This window comes from Oryza brachyantha, chromosome 7 (genome assembly GCF_000231095.2).
Source record: "Oryza brachyantha chromosome 7, ObraRS2, whole genome shotgun sequence".
Classification (NCBI taxonomy): Eukaryota; Viridiplantae; Streptophyta; class Magnoliopsida; order Poales; family Poaceae; genus Oryza; species Oryza brachyantha.
The window spans coordinates 13,460,178-13,476,322 of record NC_023169.2 but is presented as its reverse complement, the minus strand read 5'-3'; the positions used below and the strand labels follow the sequence as shown (position 1 = coordinate 13,476,322).

Sequence of the window (16,145 nt, the reverse complement as noted above, 5' to 3'; positions counted from 1 at the left end):
GGGAAATTAGAGTATTTCTTGGAGCTATCTCAAAATTTTATGCATCTGAATTGGTTTCTTGCACATTGGTGAAGCCTCTTGTATGACTATGTTCCAAACAAAATTTAATTATATGACTAAATAATAATTGCATTGCATGGTATAAATTTACAAGCGGAGGAACTATGATTTACACACACACACACACACACACACATATATATATATATATATATATATATATATATATATATATATATAAAGTTCTATTGGGTGGGAGCAGAAACAGTTATGAAAGTGTGTCTTAGACATAAAGGGAGTAGCTTCAGCTGATAGTAGATTCTAATTTTCATATATATATATATATATATATATCGTTCCCTAAATATTAGTGTATGTTTGGAACAATAATATATAGTAGAGTTTAAGCTGCAAATTGCTTATGGGAGAAATATCCATATACTGATTCGAGCTATCGATGATGCTCAACCAAACAATTGGCGTATATCTAGAAGCAGTTGATACATTTTATCATAAAAAACTCAAAAGTTCTTAGGAAAGTATCATTAGGTTCCTCAGGTCTCCACACATCCAAATTGTTTTTGCACAATCTTATCTACCCCAGATATGCACGTCCGGTTGCATCATCGAGCCGAACATCATCTAGTGTACATAGAGGAAAATGTACATATAAATGTATGGTAGAGTGATGGTTGTAATAGATTGACCGCCATAGTTAATTTGGTGAACACTATGTATGTGTGTCCTATTTTAGTATTGTTTATATTTGATTTATCTAATATGTACCGCTTTACGAGGGTAATCTCGTTATTTTTAAATTTTTTTACTCCAAAATTAATAGAATAATAGTCGGAGTATGTACCAGTTAATTACCATATTTTTGTGGTGCCCTTCAGCAAATTTATGATCTTACGGTGTCCACCGGCTAATTACGCGTTTTTTCGACTTCCTGTAGAAAATTTTGCCATAGGAAAAAGGTTGATACAAATACTAAATACTGACTAGAAGAATCTATAAAAGGTATTCCCTCTATTTTTTAATTAATCAATGACGTCATTCACATTTAAACGTATATTTATTCGTTCGTCTAAATAAAAAAATATAAAATTATTTTGTTGTGACTTGATTTATTTTTAGAATATAACTTAAGTATAACGTATAATTTTTATACAATTATATATGATTTCAAAATAAAATATATGGTCAAGCATATAAGAAAATCAACAGCATGGTTAGATAAAAATTAGAGACGTTACGAGTATGTTTGGAGGAGCTTAAGATCCTGAAAAGCACCGTAAAAGTTAGGTTTCTAGTTATTGTCTTATCTAGTACGGTGACCCGCACATAGCGCAGCTAGCATCGTTATATATGGCCTCTTATCTTGATAATAATTAATTTTTAATTCTAAAATTATTTTTTACATGAACCTTATTTATCTATATTCTAAATTGTACTTGTATATAAACTCTTTTATGCATAATAATTAATTTGTACTTCTAAATTATATTTATATTTTGACATTTTTCTTAATTTTACTTATTTTTAACCGGAATTTTAGATGTTTTTAAATTGTATTTATGGATGAACTCTTGCCTTGTTATCAATTATTTTAAAATTTTTAATTCGAAATTTGGATTTTTCTAAATTGTATTTACACATGGACTCTTTTATAAGGATTTGAATTTACACAGGGACTCTTTTAGATTATTTTAATTTTAATTTCAAAATTATATTTCTTCGATTAATGTAAATTTTTTTGAGCCCGTGAGAGTGAACTTTAAAATTTAGATTTTTCTAAATGTATTTACGCATGGAATATTTTTATATTATTTTTTGTTTTTAATTCCAAAATTATATTTCTAATTGGATCTGTATTTACACATGGACTTTTTAGATTATTTTTTAATTTTAATTTCAAAATTATAATTCTAATCAGAATTTTTCGATAAATATAAAAATTTTCGAGACGTGAGAATGAACACGATGTCTTCAAAATTTTGATTTTTTTTCTAAAATGTATTTACGCATGGAATCTTTTTTTCTTTATTTTTAATTCCAAAATTATATTTCTAAATGGATCCGTATTTACACATGGACTCTTTTAGATTATTTTTATTTTTAATTCCTAAAATATATTTCTATTGGATTTTTTGTTTTTCAATTAATACAATTTATTGTAATGATACTAATGTTATGGCCATACATGACTGTATGTTTTTCATCGCTGTCTCACGGTTTCAAAAAATCATTTACCCGTTTTGGTTAAAAAATATTTATGCGTTTGTTTTTTTATTTTTTATTTTTCCTTATTTTCTTTTGATTAATGTGAGATTTTATAGCATAAGAGAACTTCTGATCAAATCACCGACGATTAGCCAAAATAATAAAGAAGACTGTGGATTAACCGAGCAACACAGAATTGCTCAGATAATCCGCCGTGCCTACGCGCGCAGGTATACACAAAAGAAATATTAACACGTACGTATTTCCCAAGAGATAATCCTCAGTCTGCCGTCACAATTTAGGAAGGGTTCTTTTTTATCCGTAACAGTTTCTTTGTCCGATTGAAAAAAAATCTGTTGCAACGCCGCCACGAAACCCCCGTATTACTTCTCCTTCTAAACTAATCTATCTCTAATATTCTACCGGGCTAACATATATAATAACCAAGCACACGAACTGAATACATCTACCTGTGTTTCGTATTCTAACACCCGTCCTCCTAATGGCTTACGTGCAAGGTGGCGACGGCGGCGAGAGGGCCTCGCGGTGCCGCGGCCGGCGATCCGGCCGTGGCTACCAGGGACCGGACCTGATCAGCAGCCTCCCCGACGACCTGCTCTACCATATCCTGAGCTTCGTCACCACGCCGGAGGCCGTCCGCACCAGCGCGCTGTCTCGCCGGTGGACCGGCGTCTGGACCCGTGTCCCGCGGCTCCTGCTGCTCGACGAGGAGTCGAAGGACGTCGACCGGATGCTGGACAGCTTCGATGGCGTCCTCCGCCGCTACGCCACCGACGTGGACATCGCCGACCTCACCATCAGCTACCACTGGGACTGCCCCGAGGTCACCGAGGAGCGGGCCACCTCGTGGGCCGGCTTCGCCGCCCGGCGAGTCACCGGCCGCTTCGACCTTTCCGTGAAGGTCCAGTCAGCAGGCACCGACGAGCACTTCCTCGAGCTCCCGTGGTTCGAGAGGACAGCGGAGATCTCCCTCGACATGTCCGGGATGCGTGTCCAGCTGCCGCCCGCCGCCGCCGCCGGAAACTTCACCCGCCTGACGAAGCTGCAGATGTCCCACCTCCTGTTCATGGACGGCGGCGGCGGCGAGGGCATCAGCGACGTCGTCTCGCGCCGCTGCCCACGCCTGGAGACCCTCGAGCTCGAGCACATCGACGACGTGGAGGCGCTCAGCCTCAGCAGCGAGTCGCTCCTGTGCCTGCGCCTCGTCTCCCTCTTTCCGCTCCGGCGGCTCGACCTGGAGGCTGCAAACCTGCGCAGGATGCAACTGGAGGACTGTTTCGCCGGCCACGGTGGCTGGAACGGTGGCACAGCGATGCGGCTCTCCACGCCGGTGCTGGAGGAGGTCGTCTGGGAGGACGAGTACCCCGACGTGGTTGAGGTGGTTAGGTTACCGACGTGCCTCAAGCAGCTCGCCGTCCGTGGCATTGGCAATCGGATTTTACTAAGGTTTTGGAGCTTTTCTCACGGGCTGATGTTCTAAGGATTATTTCTTGCATTCCTCCTCCGCCGCAGGTACTATTTACCTTTTCCTAATGATGGATGAGAACATTGAACGCACGACCTAAATATATAATTATTTATTACCCTCGTCGCTTCGGTTTATACTTATAAGCTATAGTTTAAATTTTTAACCTTAAATTTTGAGTTAATTTTAAAGATTTTATTGTAATTCATTTTTTAAACTTTGCTTTTAGATAATTAAAAACACACGTATAAAAGTTTTATTAATAAATTATTTTTTATTTACGAATATGCCGGTTGACTCACCCCTATCAGTTTAACTAATATTATAGAAAATATAGCGGCTAATAATTTGAGTCGGCCTCTTAACGTGTCTTGGTTTGAGTAGCGGAATGGTACATACTGATAATTTCGATTGGTACCAAAACAAAATTGACAATATTGGTTTACGAGCTTTTTTTTACCGTATAATTAATCATTGATATGGTATCTCTAGACATATATATTTAAGTACATAAATTGATACCTTTATATACTTATCTCTTTTATGGTCCTAAAATTTACACTAAAAAATCATTATCTCTGTATACTTGATGAAGGGCATTAAAACTTTTCTAATATAGTGACTACCAGATATCAAATTAAATAGCTAGCTAGATAGTTAGTGTGAGTTAACGCACGAGTTATCTAATATATATAGAAATCATTTTATGCTAGTATTTATTACAGTTAGTCCTAATTAATCACATGAATGTGCGTGTGTCTAATTACTCCATTAATCCATATTGGTGATGGCACTTGATAGTATTCAGAAGAGCAGTGGAACCTTATACACCAGATGCAACTTCCTTATTATTCAGAGCTGGACCTTGTCGTGACAACGAATGGACATAGGTCATACGGGTCGAATATTATACACTTCCTCAAGAGAAATAGCTCCATCAGAAACTTAACTCTTGCACTATGGACTTATGACAAGGTATGTATCTTAAATCGTACTGCCTCTGATCTTTTCGTTTTTACTTATATTTATAAGCTAAATTTTAAATTTTATACCTTAAAATTTAGAGTTAATTTTAAGGTTTTTTATTGTAATTTATTTCTCAATCTTAACTTTTAGAGTGCTAAGAACACAGGTATTAAAATTTTATTCATAAATTATTTTTTATTTGTACATATATTATTTTTTTCCTTTAAAAAATGAAAAGATGACCCCTTAAAATGGATCTCTTGCCCAAAACATATCTACTTCCTCTACGGCCACATTCGGCCACCCCCTCTAAGGACTTGTTTAGTTTCCAAAAACATCACATCAAATTTTTGGACACCCAAATAAAACATTAAACATAGATAAACCAAAAACTAATTGCACAGTTATGGAAGAAATCTTGAGACGAATCTTTTGAGCCTAATTAGTCCATGATTAGCCATAAGTGCTACAGTAACCAATATGTACTAATGGCGGATTAATTAGGCTCAAAAGATTCATCTCGCGGTTTCTAGGCTAGCCGTGAAATTCGTTTTTCATTCGTGTCCGAAAATCCCTTCCAACATCTGATCAAACGTTCGACGTGATGTTTTTACCAAAAATTTTGGCAACTAAACACCACCTAAGTTAACCTACGCCTCGTTTTCCGCGCGCACGTTTCCCGAACTGCTAAACTGTGTATTTTTTATAAAAATTTTCTATAGAAAGATGTTTTAAAAAATTATATTAATCTATTTTATATTTTTTTATAATTAATAATTAATTAATCATGTAATAATCTATTACTACATTTTTCGCACCGAGGTGAGTTAACTTAATATCCTTCCAACGAACGCGACCTAATTCTTTTTATTTAACGCTGTTAACTTTTAACCTACATTTAACCATTCTTCCTATTTAAAATTTATATAAATATTAATTAATTTTTATGATTTGATTTATTACCAAAGAGTAAAATACTTTAATGATGACTTATAGTACTTCTTTAGTACAGTCTAATCATTTACATTTCACTCACTTTTTTCATATAGTTCTTTCAATATAGAGCTCGCAACAATCCTGCTGCAGTACGATGCATGCCTGAACATTGCACTTGCCACGAACGGTCGAAGTGGTGGGACCAAGAGGCGATCTCTCTGGACTCCCTTGAACAGCTAGTTATCAGGGACATCTCGGGCGAATTGGAAGAGAGGCAGCTGACATATTTCATCGTGCGAAACTCAAAAGCGCTTAAAAAGTTGGTCGTGGTCTTCTGGAGGAGAGTTACCGGTTCACGTCGACGGTTTCTGCGCAATCTACGCAAGCTATCCGCGTCTGGGTGTACCATCGAGTTCAACTTTCCCCGTGTCCGTAAGAGGACCTACCGTGACAGAAGAATGGGAAAAATAGTGATAAAAGTTTGAGCGGGATAGTATTCAGTAAGTATATATATATATATAAAAGAAAATTAGATCCTATTACCAGGTGTAGCTACTCCCTGCACGTCCATGATGAAAAATATTTTCATAACTGTTTCTGCTCCCACCTAACAGAAAGTATGACACTATTAAATCTTATGTGAATGATATAACTACATGTATAGAGTTTGTACTTTCTGTTGGAAGAGAGAAGAAATATATATAGAGGTGTTTCTGCACCTTAGACGTGAAGGGGGTAGCTACACCTGGTATTAGGATAGAGGCTTCCTATATATATATATGTATATATGTATGCTCTGATTTGTGGAGCTCGTTGAGCAGTAGTACGTTACAAAATTATGTTTTGGCAAACTATAGGTTTTGTGTACGATACATTCGGACATTTATCTGATGTACTTTCCATCGTGATGTGATTACTGATACGTGGGCTCTGCTCTACTTCTTTCAGACCCACATGTCAGTGACCATGTTAGAAGAAAGTAGCGTCAAACAATCTCCATCCCTATTCATTCTGGTATGTACTCATATTTTCCATCCCTATTCATTCTGGTATGTACTCATATTTGCTGCAATATCGATATTATGATATTTTCAAGTGTGCTCTCTTAATATTGTAATGAAAGAACACCACTGTTCAGTTTATAGGAGTACAATAATTAGTTTCATAATTGAAACGACCCAAATTTTAACTACAAATTATCAATTTAGAGGTTAAACCACATAACAAATTAAATTAAATTAAATTTAGAGGTTAAACCACATAACAAATTAAATTAAATTAAATTTAGAGGTTAAACCACATAACAAATTAAATTATAAATAACAATTTTAACTATATTCTACTGGCAGTCGAATTTAACCAACATTGTTAATCTATTTTCATTGAATTAAATTATACTACCAACGACATTATGAGTAGTAGAAATTTAGATGAGTGTTACCGTCTTTTTAATTTTAAGCCTAAAAGTCACGCTTGGCTGTCATGGATCATGCGCACATCGATCTTCTCTTCTGCTAGGCTGCCTTTTTTTTTGACAGAAGAAATCTAAATTGCAAAATACTACTAATCAATTAATTAACAAAATATTAAAAATACTCTTTTTAATCAATTGTTCAGATTAATTCTACCGGTAGTATAATACTACCATAAGAGAGCACCCGAAAGGGACCCATCCCCCTATTAGCTTAGTGCATAAATCACACTTGCTCTTAGGAGCAATTATTCCACTTGTTTAGTTCGACTTGAAATGTAGCCGAATTACTTTGCTTGAATGCAAGAAAAATAACTTAGCATTAGATTGAGATTAGGACAAATCCCCAAAACTAAGCACAAGGCCTGCCTCTAATTTAATTGCTCAATGTACTTTAAATCCACTGAAGGGAAATAATAGCAAACAAATTGGAAGGGTGGTGCATGGGGAGACTAGTGGCTACTACCTGAGAGCTGGCCCCCGGAGGTGCTGCGCACCATGGACGCCAGCCATGGCGGCTGGGCCTGTGAATCCATGGAATGTGCTCCATCTTAGCTTTAGGGATTCACAACTTGGAAGCTAGCTTGTGGGTTGAGGCTGCACAGGGAGCAACAGGAGAGCAACTGGAGTCAGCACCTGTGCAGCACCCAAGTGGGGTGGAGATCTATGGGAGGAGTATAGAGGAATGGTAATTTAGGTATGGGTACCGAGTACTCACCAGGTACGTACCCGATCCGTTGGGGATGGGTACATGTACAGTTTTTTACCCACGGGTAGTACCCGTACCCGACCCGAATCAATATGGGTATGTGTACGAGTATTCTTCTCCACCCACGGGTAACCCGTTGGGTACCCGAAAATAGCCCACATATTGAATTTTATCTAAAAACTTATTATATTATTCATGTAATAATATTTATGATGTATTCTCTATTAGCTAAAAACTTCAATATGACCTATGTATTATGAGCAATATGTTATATTTGTTGAACTTTTCATGTGTGATGCAATACTTTATTATAAGCAGTATATTTAGTTTGTTGTATATGTTGAAATGGTTATTTTGATGCGCTTTTGACATGTGAAATGGTAGACCCGACGGGTACACGATACCCGCCCGGTACCCGACAAGTATCAAATTTAATCCGCGTGTACGGGTAGAAAATTCTATCCGTAGCCTTCAAGTTGCCGGACGGGTATTGCTCTATCCGCACCATACCCGACCCGTTGTCATCCCTAAGTATAACTGCAAGCAAAATGGGGAAAAGAAGACGGCTAGCTGCAGCTGTTTTCCGGGACCCTCTTAACTTTCCTTCATATAAACAGAAAAATATGATGGCTCGAACAAGTTTCCTATCACGAACTTTGTACCGCGAGTATTACTTAGAATAACTAGAAAAGTAAGATAAGAAAGAAAAAATATTCGGAATAGCGAAATAAAAAATGCAAAAATGAAGAAAATATCCTGCAAACCAACTCTAGTTTTTTTTTAACCAAGTAACCAATAGATGCTTACTACACACCAGACCATAGTTTTAGGTGCACCGTGATATAGAGCAGTCATATTCTTCAAGTCAAAAATTAATTTAAATGAATGTCTAAAATGAAATGCAGGAAAAAGGCTAGAACCGGTTAATTAATTCCAGTTTCAACCATGTAAAAATCCAGGCAAATCTTCCTTTGATGATGATGATTCTATTTCAATTAAAAATTATTTCATAAAACTATTACTTATACGATTGCATCATATTTTCTTGAATATTAATGTTGATAAGGAGACGACTGATTATGGACCGATGATGATGAAGATGAAGAATTGAAGATCCACAGGATATAAATATGGTGGGTAGAGGGAGCTCAAGGATGGATGATTGATGATTGTAGGTCAGGGATCTCCCTATATAGGTTTGTAAATGTAAGGGCTAATCATCCAACTCACTCGTACGAGGAACCGTATATATCGTGTTGACCATAATTTCGTTTTAAGACAGGTTGGGCCTAGTATCTTATCAAATTTATTAGGTTTAGTATGCTCCACATGGGTACGTAGGAGTAGTTCATCGAATGCCGATAAAGATGTGGAGGGCTATTAGGCATAACACAATGGTAGTGTGCAGTAAATGGAAATAAGGGGCAAGTCTTATACTTGACCATGATGTCATACATATGTAGTGCGGCAATTAAACGTGTTCAGAGTAGCTATGGGTCCCAGCTTTTTTAATTACTTATACCAACAATAATAAAGTCTAATTTTGTTCCCTAAACCACAAAATAACACTTTGTTAGATGAAGATTTGGTCAACGCACCTAATAGGATAAAACCATAGCTCAAATCGTCGAGAGGCGCAAAATTAAGCTAGTTTTGATATTTGAGGAAGCATCCATATCTTGTTTTGTGGTTGAATGGGCAAAAAAAAGAGGGAGCCGAAGCAGACATTGTTCCCTAAAAGAAAAGTCTCCAAGCAGGTTGTCCCGGTCCGGTCTGGTCCGAAACATGCGGCCCATTAATTCCTGGGCTAGGTGGCGATTCTCGCAGTAAGGCCCACTTCCCTCTGGCCCATCTCGCGTCCTTCGTTTTTCTCGTCAATCGCGTCGCGGCCCGACGCTCGCCGGCGGCCGATTTCGTCGCGGCCTTCGTCGCCTCGCCGCCGGCCGCAGCCCCGACGCCCATTTGCTCCCTCGCTGCTTTACCATTGGCGCCGCCGCCGCGCCTCCTGCACCGACAGCAACGCCCAAACCCTACCTCATCTCTCAGCCCTCCTCCGCCGGTTGCCCTCTTCGCCGCCGTCGCGCCTGCGACTCGGCGGGCGTGGACGGGTGGCCGCGGTGCGTACACGGCGAGCGGTGGCAGACATTGGGGGACCTCCTGTGTGGCCATGCCGTCAGGTCCTCAGCGCCACGGTTCCCCTTCGTCTTCTTCCCCCGGTGGCCTTCACTGATCAAACGCTCCCTCTCCCTGCCGCACTGAGGAGGTTTTTTCTTTTTCTTTTTCTCCTTCCCTTATCTCGTATAGTAGTTCTCTTACTGGGAATCTCTTGGTGGAACTATTAAATTAGATTGTTTTAGTGGGCTAAACGAGCGCTTGATTATTTGTTGTCAGCATAAATTGGGGGACCGGTAGTTGTTCATACCGAGCAAATCCTTGATATTAGAATAATGCAACTTTTTTATCACATTTTTTCAACAGGACACCAAGAACTAATTAGTGCACTTGATCCGTCTATCCCAATGGCCAGTATTTGTAGTTTTATGATAGAAAACTAGCTGCATATTGCTAAAAGAAATCACTCATTCAAGCTTGCAGTGAAGGAAATCTAGGCGAAATAGTTCTGGCACTGTGTGGTGCCATAGTTCTGTTTGGGCCTTGACTAATAACTCCATGGTGAGCATATCTTAAATGTTAGTGTATTTATGTAGTGCCGTTTACTTCTAGAGTGTATGCAAAAGAGTACACAATTTCTGAATGAAAAGTTGTAGGATTCTATTGGCCTGACTTACTGTACACAATATATATATCTAGATACATAATAAGCATTCATTTCGATTTGGTTAACTATGATAATAATATAATAGATCCCAAAGTGGTTACCATTAGTATGTCAGAAAGAGTCTTTTTCAGAACAGTCCTTGAGGTCCTCCTATTTCACCCTACATATTTAGGTATGGGGTTTCTTTTATAAGGTATAAGATTTCTTTTTTATCTAAGCTCAGTTCTGTTCCTTAAATTTTATTTGCTTTTCGAATCTTTGCTTATGCGTGTATATTTAGATATGAGTTACCTTTCTATTTTCAGGTATGTCCCATCAATCAGACACTTCTTCATGCTCAGATGATTCCGAAGATAGCAATATCATTGACCCAGCCAGCATATACACTATGGAAGAATTCATTTCTGAGCAAAGTATCTTGGACAATTTTCTTGAAAGGATCACTGTGCAGATTCAGTCCAAGATTGAAGATCAGGAAACTGGTACAAGTCATCATCGAAGGGGTGAACGGAAATATGTAAGAAGGAATCATGAAGAGGGCCATCAACGACTTGTGAAAGACTACTTCTCTGAAGATCCAATCTACAATGATAAACTCTTCCATGCCAGGTACCGGATGAGAAGACCCCTTTTTCTACGTATTGTTCATGCCTTAGGTGAGTGGTCTCCTTATTTCACCAATAGGAGAGATGCCTCCAGTCATCAAGGGATCTCACCTTTGCAGAAATGCACAGCAGCCATTTGTACATTAGCATGTGGCTCCCTCGGAGATGCCATTGACAAATATGTCGAAATTGGTAAGAGCACAGCGCTAGAGTGTTTGGAACGGTTTGTGGAAGGGGTGATTGATATTTTTGGTGAAGAATATTTGCGAAGCCCCACTAGTGAGGATATGCAACATATACTACAACTGAATGAAGCACGAGGCTTCCCTGGCATGTTAGGAAGTATTGGTTGTATGCATTGGGAGTGGAAAAATTGCCCAGTTATATGGAAGCGTCATCTTACTCATACTGATCATGGTGATGCTACGATGATTCTTGAAGCGGTTGCTTCGCATGACCACTGGATATGGCATGCTTTCTTTGGTGCCGTTGGGTCCAACAATGAGATCACCATTCTCAGCCAGCCACAGTTGTTCACTGAGGCACTGAAAGGCCAAGCTACCCAGGTGCAATTCTCTGTCAATGGAAGACAATACAATACCGGTTACTATCTTGCTGATAGAATATATCCAGAGGGCAATGTCTTCATTAAAACAGTACCCCTTCCTCAGAGCGAAAAGGATCGATTATTTGTACGGCATCAAGAAGGAGCAAGGAAAGATGTCCAAGAAGCCTTTGGGCTTCTACAATCTCGTTTTGCCATTGTGCGTGGTCCAACTCGTTTCTTTCAACAAGAGACTCTTGTAAAAGTCATGCAAGCTTGCATTATACTTCACAACATGACACTGGAGGATGAGAAAGAAATGGCAAGCCCTTGTTTTGACTCCGATGAAATTTCAGGGACATTGGCTGTTCTTTTGCCAGACATCAACACTGTGCCTCCTGATTGTTTCACTGAAGTACTACAGAGAAATGCTTCTGCTTGTGCTCCACCAACACATACACAACTTAAAAGGGACTTAATGGAGCATATTTGGCAGAGATTTGGTCCATTTGGCAACGAGTAAAACAATTAGTCCTAATCTGTGGTAAGTCACATTGTTATGTTTCTTTCGAAAGAGAAAAAATAAAGTAGGGTTTCAGCATTTATAGGTGTTGAGTAACTTGAGTTGCCTAAAACCATGTCCTAGAGCATGCCTCCAATGCAAAGATTGCACATTCCTCAAATCGTCTATACTTGCTTGGGGAAATCTATCCTAGCCTGTCATACTGAAGTTGTGTTTTCTTCATTTTCAGATATGTTATCAGGGGAATGCTTAGGCTTTGACTATGCACCTTCTGAAGTACTATAGGCCAACAAGTTGGAACTCCAGAATTATACTGTGCACAATAGCGATCTCAAGCAGGAGTTCCACTGGATTACCTGTAGTGGAGTTCAACATTAACCAGTGATGTGGATCTATTGTTTCTTTTGTATTAGTAGCTGTTCTCACTTGCTGCTACAATGGCTAGCTCTGTGCTGTAATCTTCTGTGCCAACTGCGGATATGTTGGTTGTTTTGTAAAAATGACATTACGCTATAATACTTGTAAGACTGAGTTATGACACTCGCTACCTGGAGTGTCAGTCCATGCCAGGACCTTGGTTGACGCCTTGAAGGGTTTAAAATCGTTTCACTTTTTGATCTTGTAGATAAAACTTTTATACATGTCAAAAGCAAAAGTGGTAAAATAAATTAGGAGTGGTGAAATAAATTAGGATGAAAAAGCTACAAAATCAACTCCAAAATTAAGTTCTATATTCATGTTTTCATGTTTTGTGTGAAATTCTCCGAGTTTAATATGGCCCTGTGCTCAACCTGACTAGGTTGACCTAAAAAGATGATACTATATCAGAATTAACATTCTATAAATGGCATTCCTTATCTTGATTTGTCTGGTTCTTGGAGAGAGAAACTTAAATTCGGTAGTCTGGAAGTTGGTGGACCCCACGTGCCAGCCTCAGAGATGCTATGGTGGTCCTATCGAAAAGAGACTATGTTCCCCTCTCTGGGCCGGTGCTTTGGCCCATATAGGTTAACTCCCCCGTTCTCATTATTGGGCCAGATCCTTGGCCCATAATGATTATCTCGGCCCGAGGCTGGCAGGCTCGCTCCCATATAAAGCAAGTAGGGTTCCCGTCTCGCTCGCCTCCTCGTCTTCTCCACCCCCGCCGCCTCGCCGCTTCCCCTCTCTTCGGCAGCGGAGCAGCAGCGCCTTCCACCATGGTGAGCTCCTCTCCTCTCCTCTCGTCCCACCCTCCCTCCGGAGGTTCACCAGCGTAGAGACGAATGGGTTAACCCGCTGTTCTTGGCTGCGTTGTTGCCGTGTTTCTCTATCCCCGCAGCCGAAGCAGATCCACGAGATCAAGGACTTCCTCCTGACGGCGAGGAGGAAGGACGCCCGGTCGGTGCGGATCAAGAGGACCAAGGACGCCGTCAAGTTCAAGGTGCGGTGCTCCAAGTACCTCTACACCCTCTGCGTCTTCGACGCCGACAAGGCCAACAAGCTCAAGCAGTCTCTCCCCCCAGGTCCGTGCCCGCATCCATCCTCCGGTCACTGCGTTTCTTGTTGCATTGTTTGACGCTGTTCTTAAGTACTAGTGGCGGTAGTGAACTGTGTGCGAAATCGTGTGACTGTTGAAACGAATCGTGAAATTTTCACGCTTTAGTATTCAAAAGGCGGGTTTACCGTGGTATGGAAAGGTAATGCGTACTTTGTGAAATTCAGTTTGGTCTGGTTATGCTAATCTGGTGGAGCTGGTGGTGAATGGCACTTCATTTAGTCTGGAACATTGTGTGTAACTAATTCCTCCCGAGATAGTCATGGAAATTCTATCTGTAGGATACAATCAATCAAAAGTTCCATATGTTGTCTGGAACTTCTCATATGGTTATCTTTAATTGTCATTTACTTTTGATATATCGATGTTACTATATCAGAAACAATTACATAATGGATAAATGACCTGCTAATCTCATAGAGCCATACATTTGACAATTTGTGGACAAGGAAGAAACTGCCATCCAACTGGACTTTGGAAAATGTCGTTCAGCACTAAGCATACAAGTTCAGTTTTAGATCAAATTTGCTAAAAAAAACTACCAACTAACCAGGACATCATAGTTGTTGATCTTGTCTTATAGACAACCCACCACCATCGAAGGTTATGGGTTTGCTCTGCTGCTTTTACTGTGGTTGAACGGGCTGCAGCAGCACAGCCGGGGCTACAGTGCGGTGTGCCTTGTGCTGCCTGTGGCACAGGCACAGAAACGATAACCGATCAGTCTCTCTGTAGACTTTTTGAAGAACTCGTGCAGCCTAGACCAGTCAGTTTCATACCTTTTAGCTCTTCTTTGATCATAGAAGTGTTCACAAAATACATATTATTGAGCTGTATATATTTCATCCTGAAATTATACACATTTTGCAGTGTCATTATGTGTTTTCAGATTTTACCACTGATGTGCAATTGTATGTTTGTTTTATTTGCTAGCCACTGCTAACTCTTACTGATTGTGAATTTTTTTTTCAGGTTTGACCGTCCAGGAGGTTTAAGTATCAAGGCCAGACCATGCTATCTGTAGCAGCATGAATGTTTGCTCCCATTCTCTTAAGTAGCTATTAGATGGTGAAATTTGATACTTTATGTAAAACGCAAAGTTAATGCGCTGAAACCTTGAGTCAGGTTGTCATGTTACTCCTTGCTGGAGATGGCTACCAGTCATATTCTCCCTAAATGGACTGAATTTTTGCACTGTTTCGCCCCAGTTGCTCGAGTATTTCATGTTTATTTTGAACCTAGATTGCTTCCTCTGAAATTGTGTTGACGGAACAAGAATGGTTTGTCACTGTGGTAATTGTGGTATCGGTTAGGCTTGCAGGTTACTGAACACCTGTATCATTCAACTGGAAACGACTTGTCATTCTGTGTGGGTGGTAATGGTGGAATCAGTGGCTTGCCGGTTACTGATTATATGGGTTCAACTTGAATTTCTCCTGCTTGGTTGGTTGGTTACAGAGTGAGAAATTGATGGCGCAGAAGCCGTCTGTGTGAAATGGTCATATACTCATATGGGTGTTTAGTGTTAATACTCACCAACTGAAACAATCACTGTGGGCATCACCATTATGGATCTATGGGTGTCTGCATGACTTCAGAAGGCAAAATCGGTTCATGACAGTCTGAATAATCAAGAAATACACCTATAAAATCAGCCGCTGAATTATTCGTCATGCTCCAGTATATTTCAAAAAAAAATAATTTGTAAATAAAAAATTTATATACTTATTTTTATCAATATGAAAGTTAAGGCTAAAAGTAAGCTTGATAAAAAAAAAACCTCAAAATCAGTTTTAAATTGAAAGTAAGAAGTACAAATTTTAGCTTATAAGTATAAGCAAAAGCGAAAGATGGGAGCGTGAATCATCTATAAACAATACATTCAAATGCACAACAGCACAAGCGCATCATCTTTCGCACTGCTCCTCAACTGCGGTTTAACTGTTTGTGATTAACTGCTCCTCAAGATGTATTGGCCTGCCGGACTCGCGTTCTATCCAAATTTGTGCAGCGTTCCGATGACCTTGGCGTGCATATTTCAAGACGTTGATTTCTTTGTGGACTCATAACCAGCGGATCTACGTATCGATGACTCATGGTGAGCCGGTCCCTTTGAAACGTAGGAAAAGACATCGGAAACATGGGAAAAACACAAGATTTACCATTGGAATAGACTGGCAGGAAAAACACCGGATTTAGAAGAGATTGATAAACTAAGAGAAATTTGAAGGGGATTAGATCTCATCCCAACTTTCCTCCAAAATCTCCTTGTCTTTAGCTAATCGAGTTTGATAGTTTTGTTGAAATCCCATCCTAAATAGAAATTTTTTCTCTCGACCTTTGTTTTTTCTTTTTCCTTTAATTACTGT

At 39.4% G+C, this 16,145-nt stretch overlaps 2 protein-coding genes across 2 annotated transcripts; both read left to right on the top strand.

Moving 5' to 3' along the window:
• Positions 1-2,725: 2,725 nt before the first annotated feature.
• LOC102710514 (putative F-box/LRR-repeat protein At3g28410) lies at positions 2,726-3,724 on the top strand. Its single transcript, XM_006658607.1, has one exon. The coding sequence runs from the start codon at positions 2,726-2,728 to the stop codon at positions 3,722-3,724; it is 999 nt and encodes a 332-aa protein (XP_006658670.1).
• A 6,005-nt stretch (positions 3,725-9,729) lies between these two features.
• LOC102718376 lies at positions 9,730-12,913 on the top strand. Its single transcript, XM_006657747.3, has 3 exons — positions 9,730-10,054; positions 10,876-12,263; positions 12,472-12,913. The coding sequence occupies exon 2, from the start codon at positions 10,878-10,880 to the stop codon at positions 12,240-12,242; it is 1,365 nt and encodes a 454-aa protein (XP_006657810.1). The 5' UTR covers positions 9,730-10,054; positions 10,876-10,877; the 3' UTR covers positions 12,243-12,263; positions 12,472-12,913.
• Positions 12,914-16,145: the final 3,232 nt, after the last annotated feature.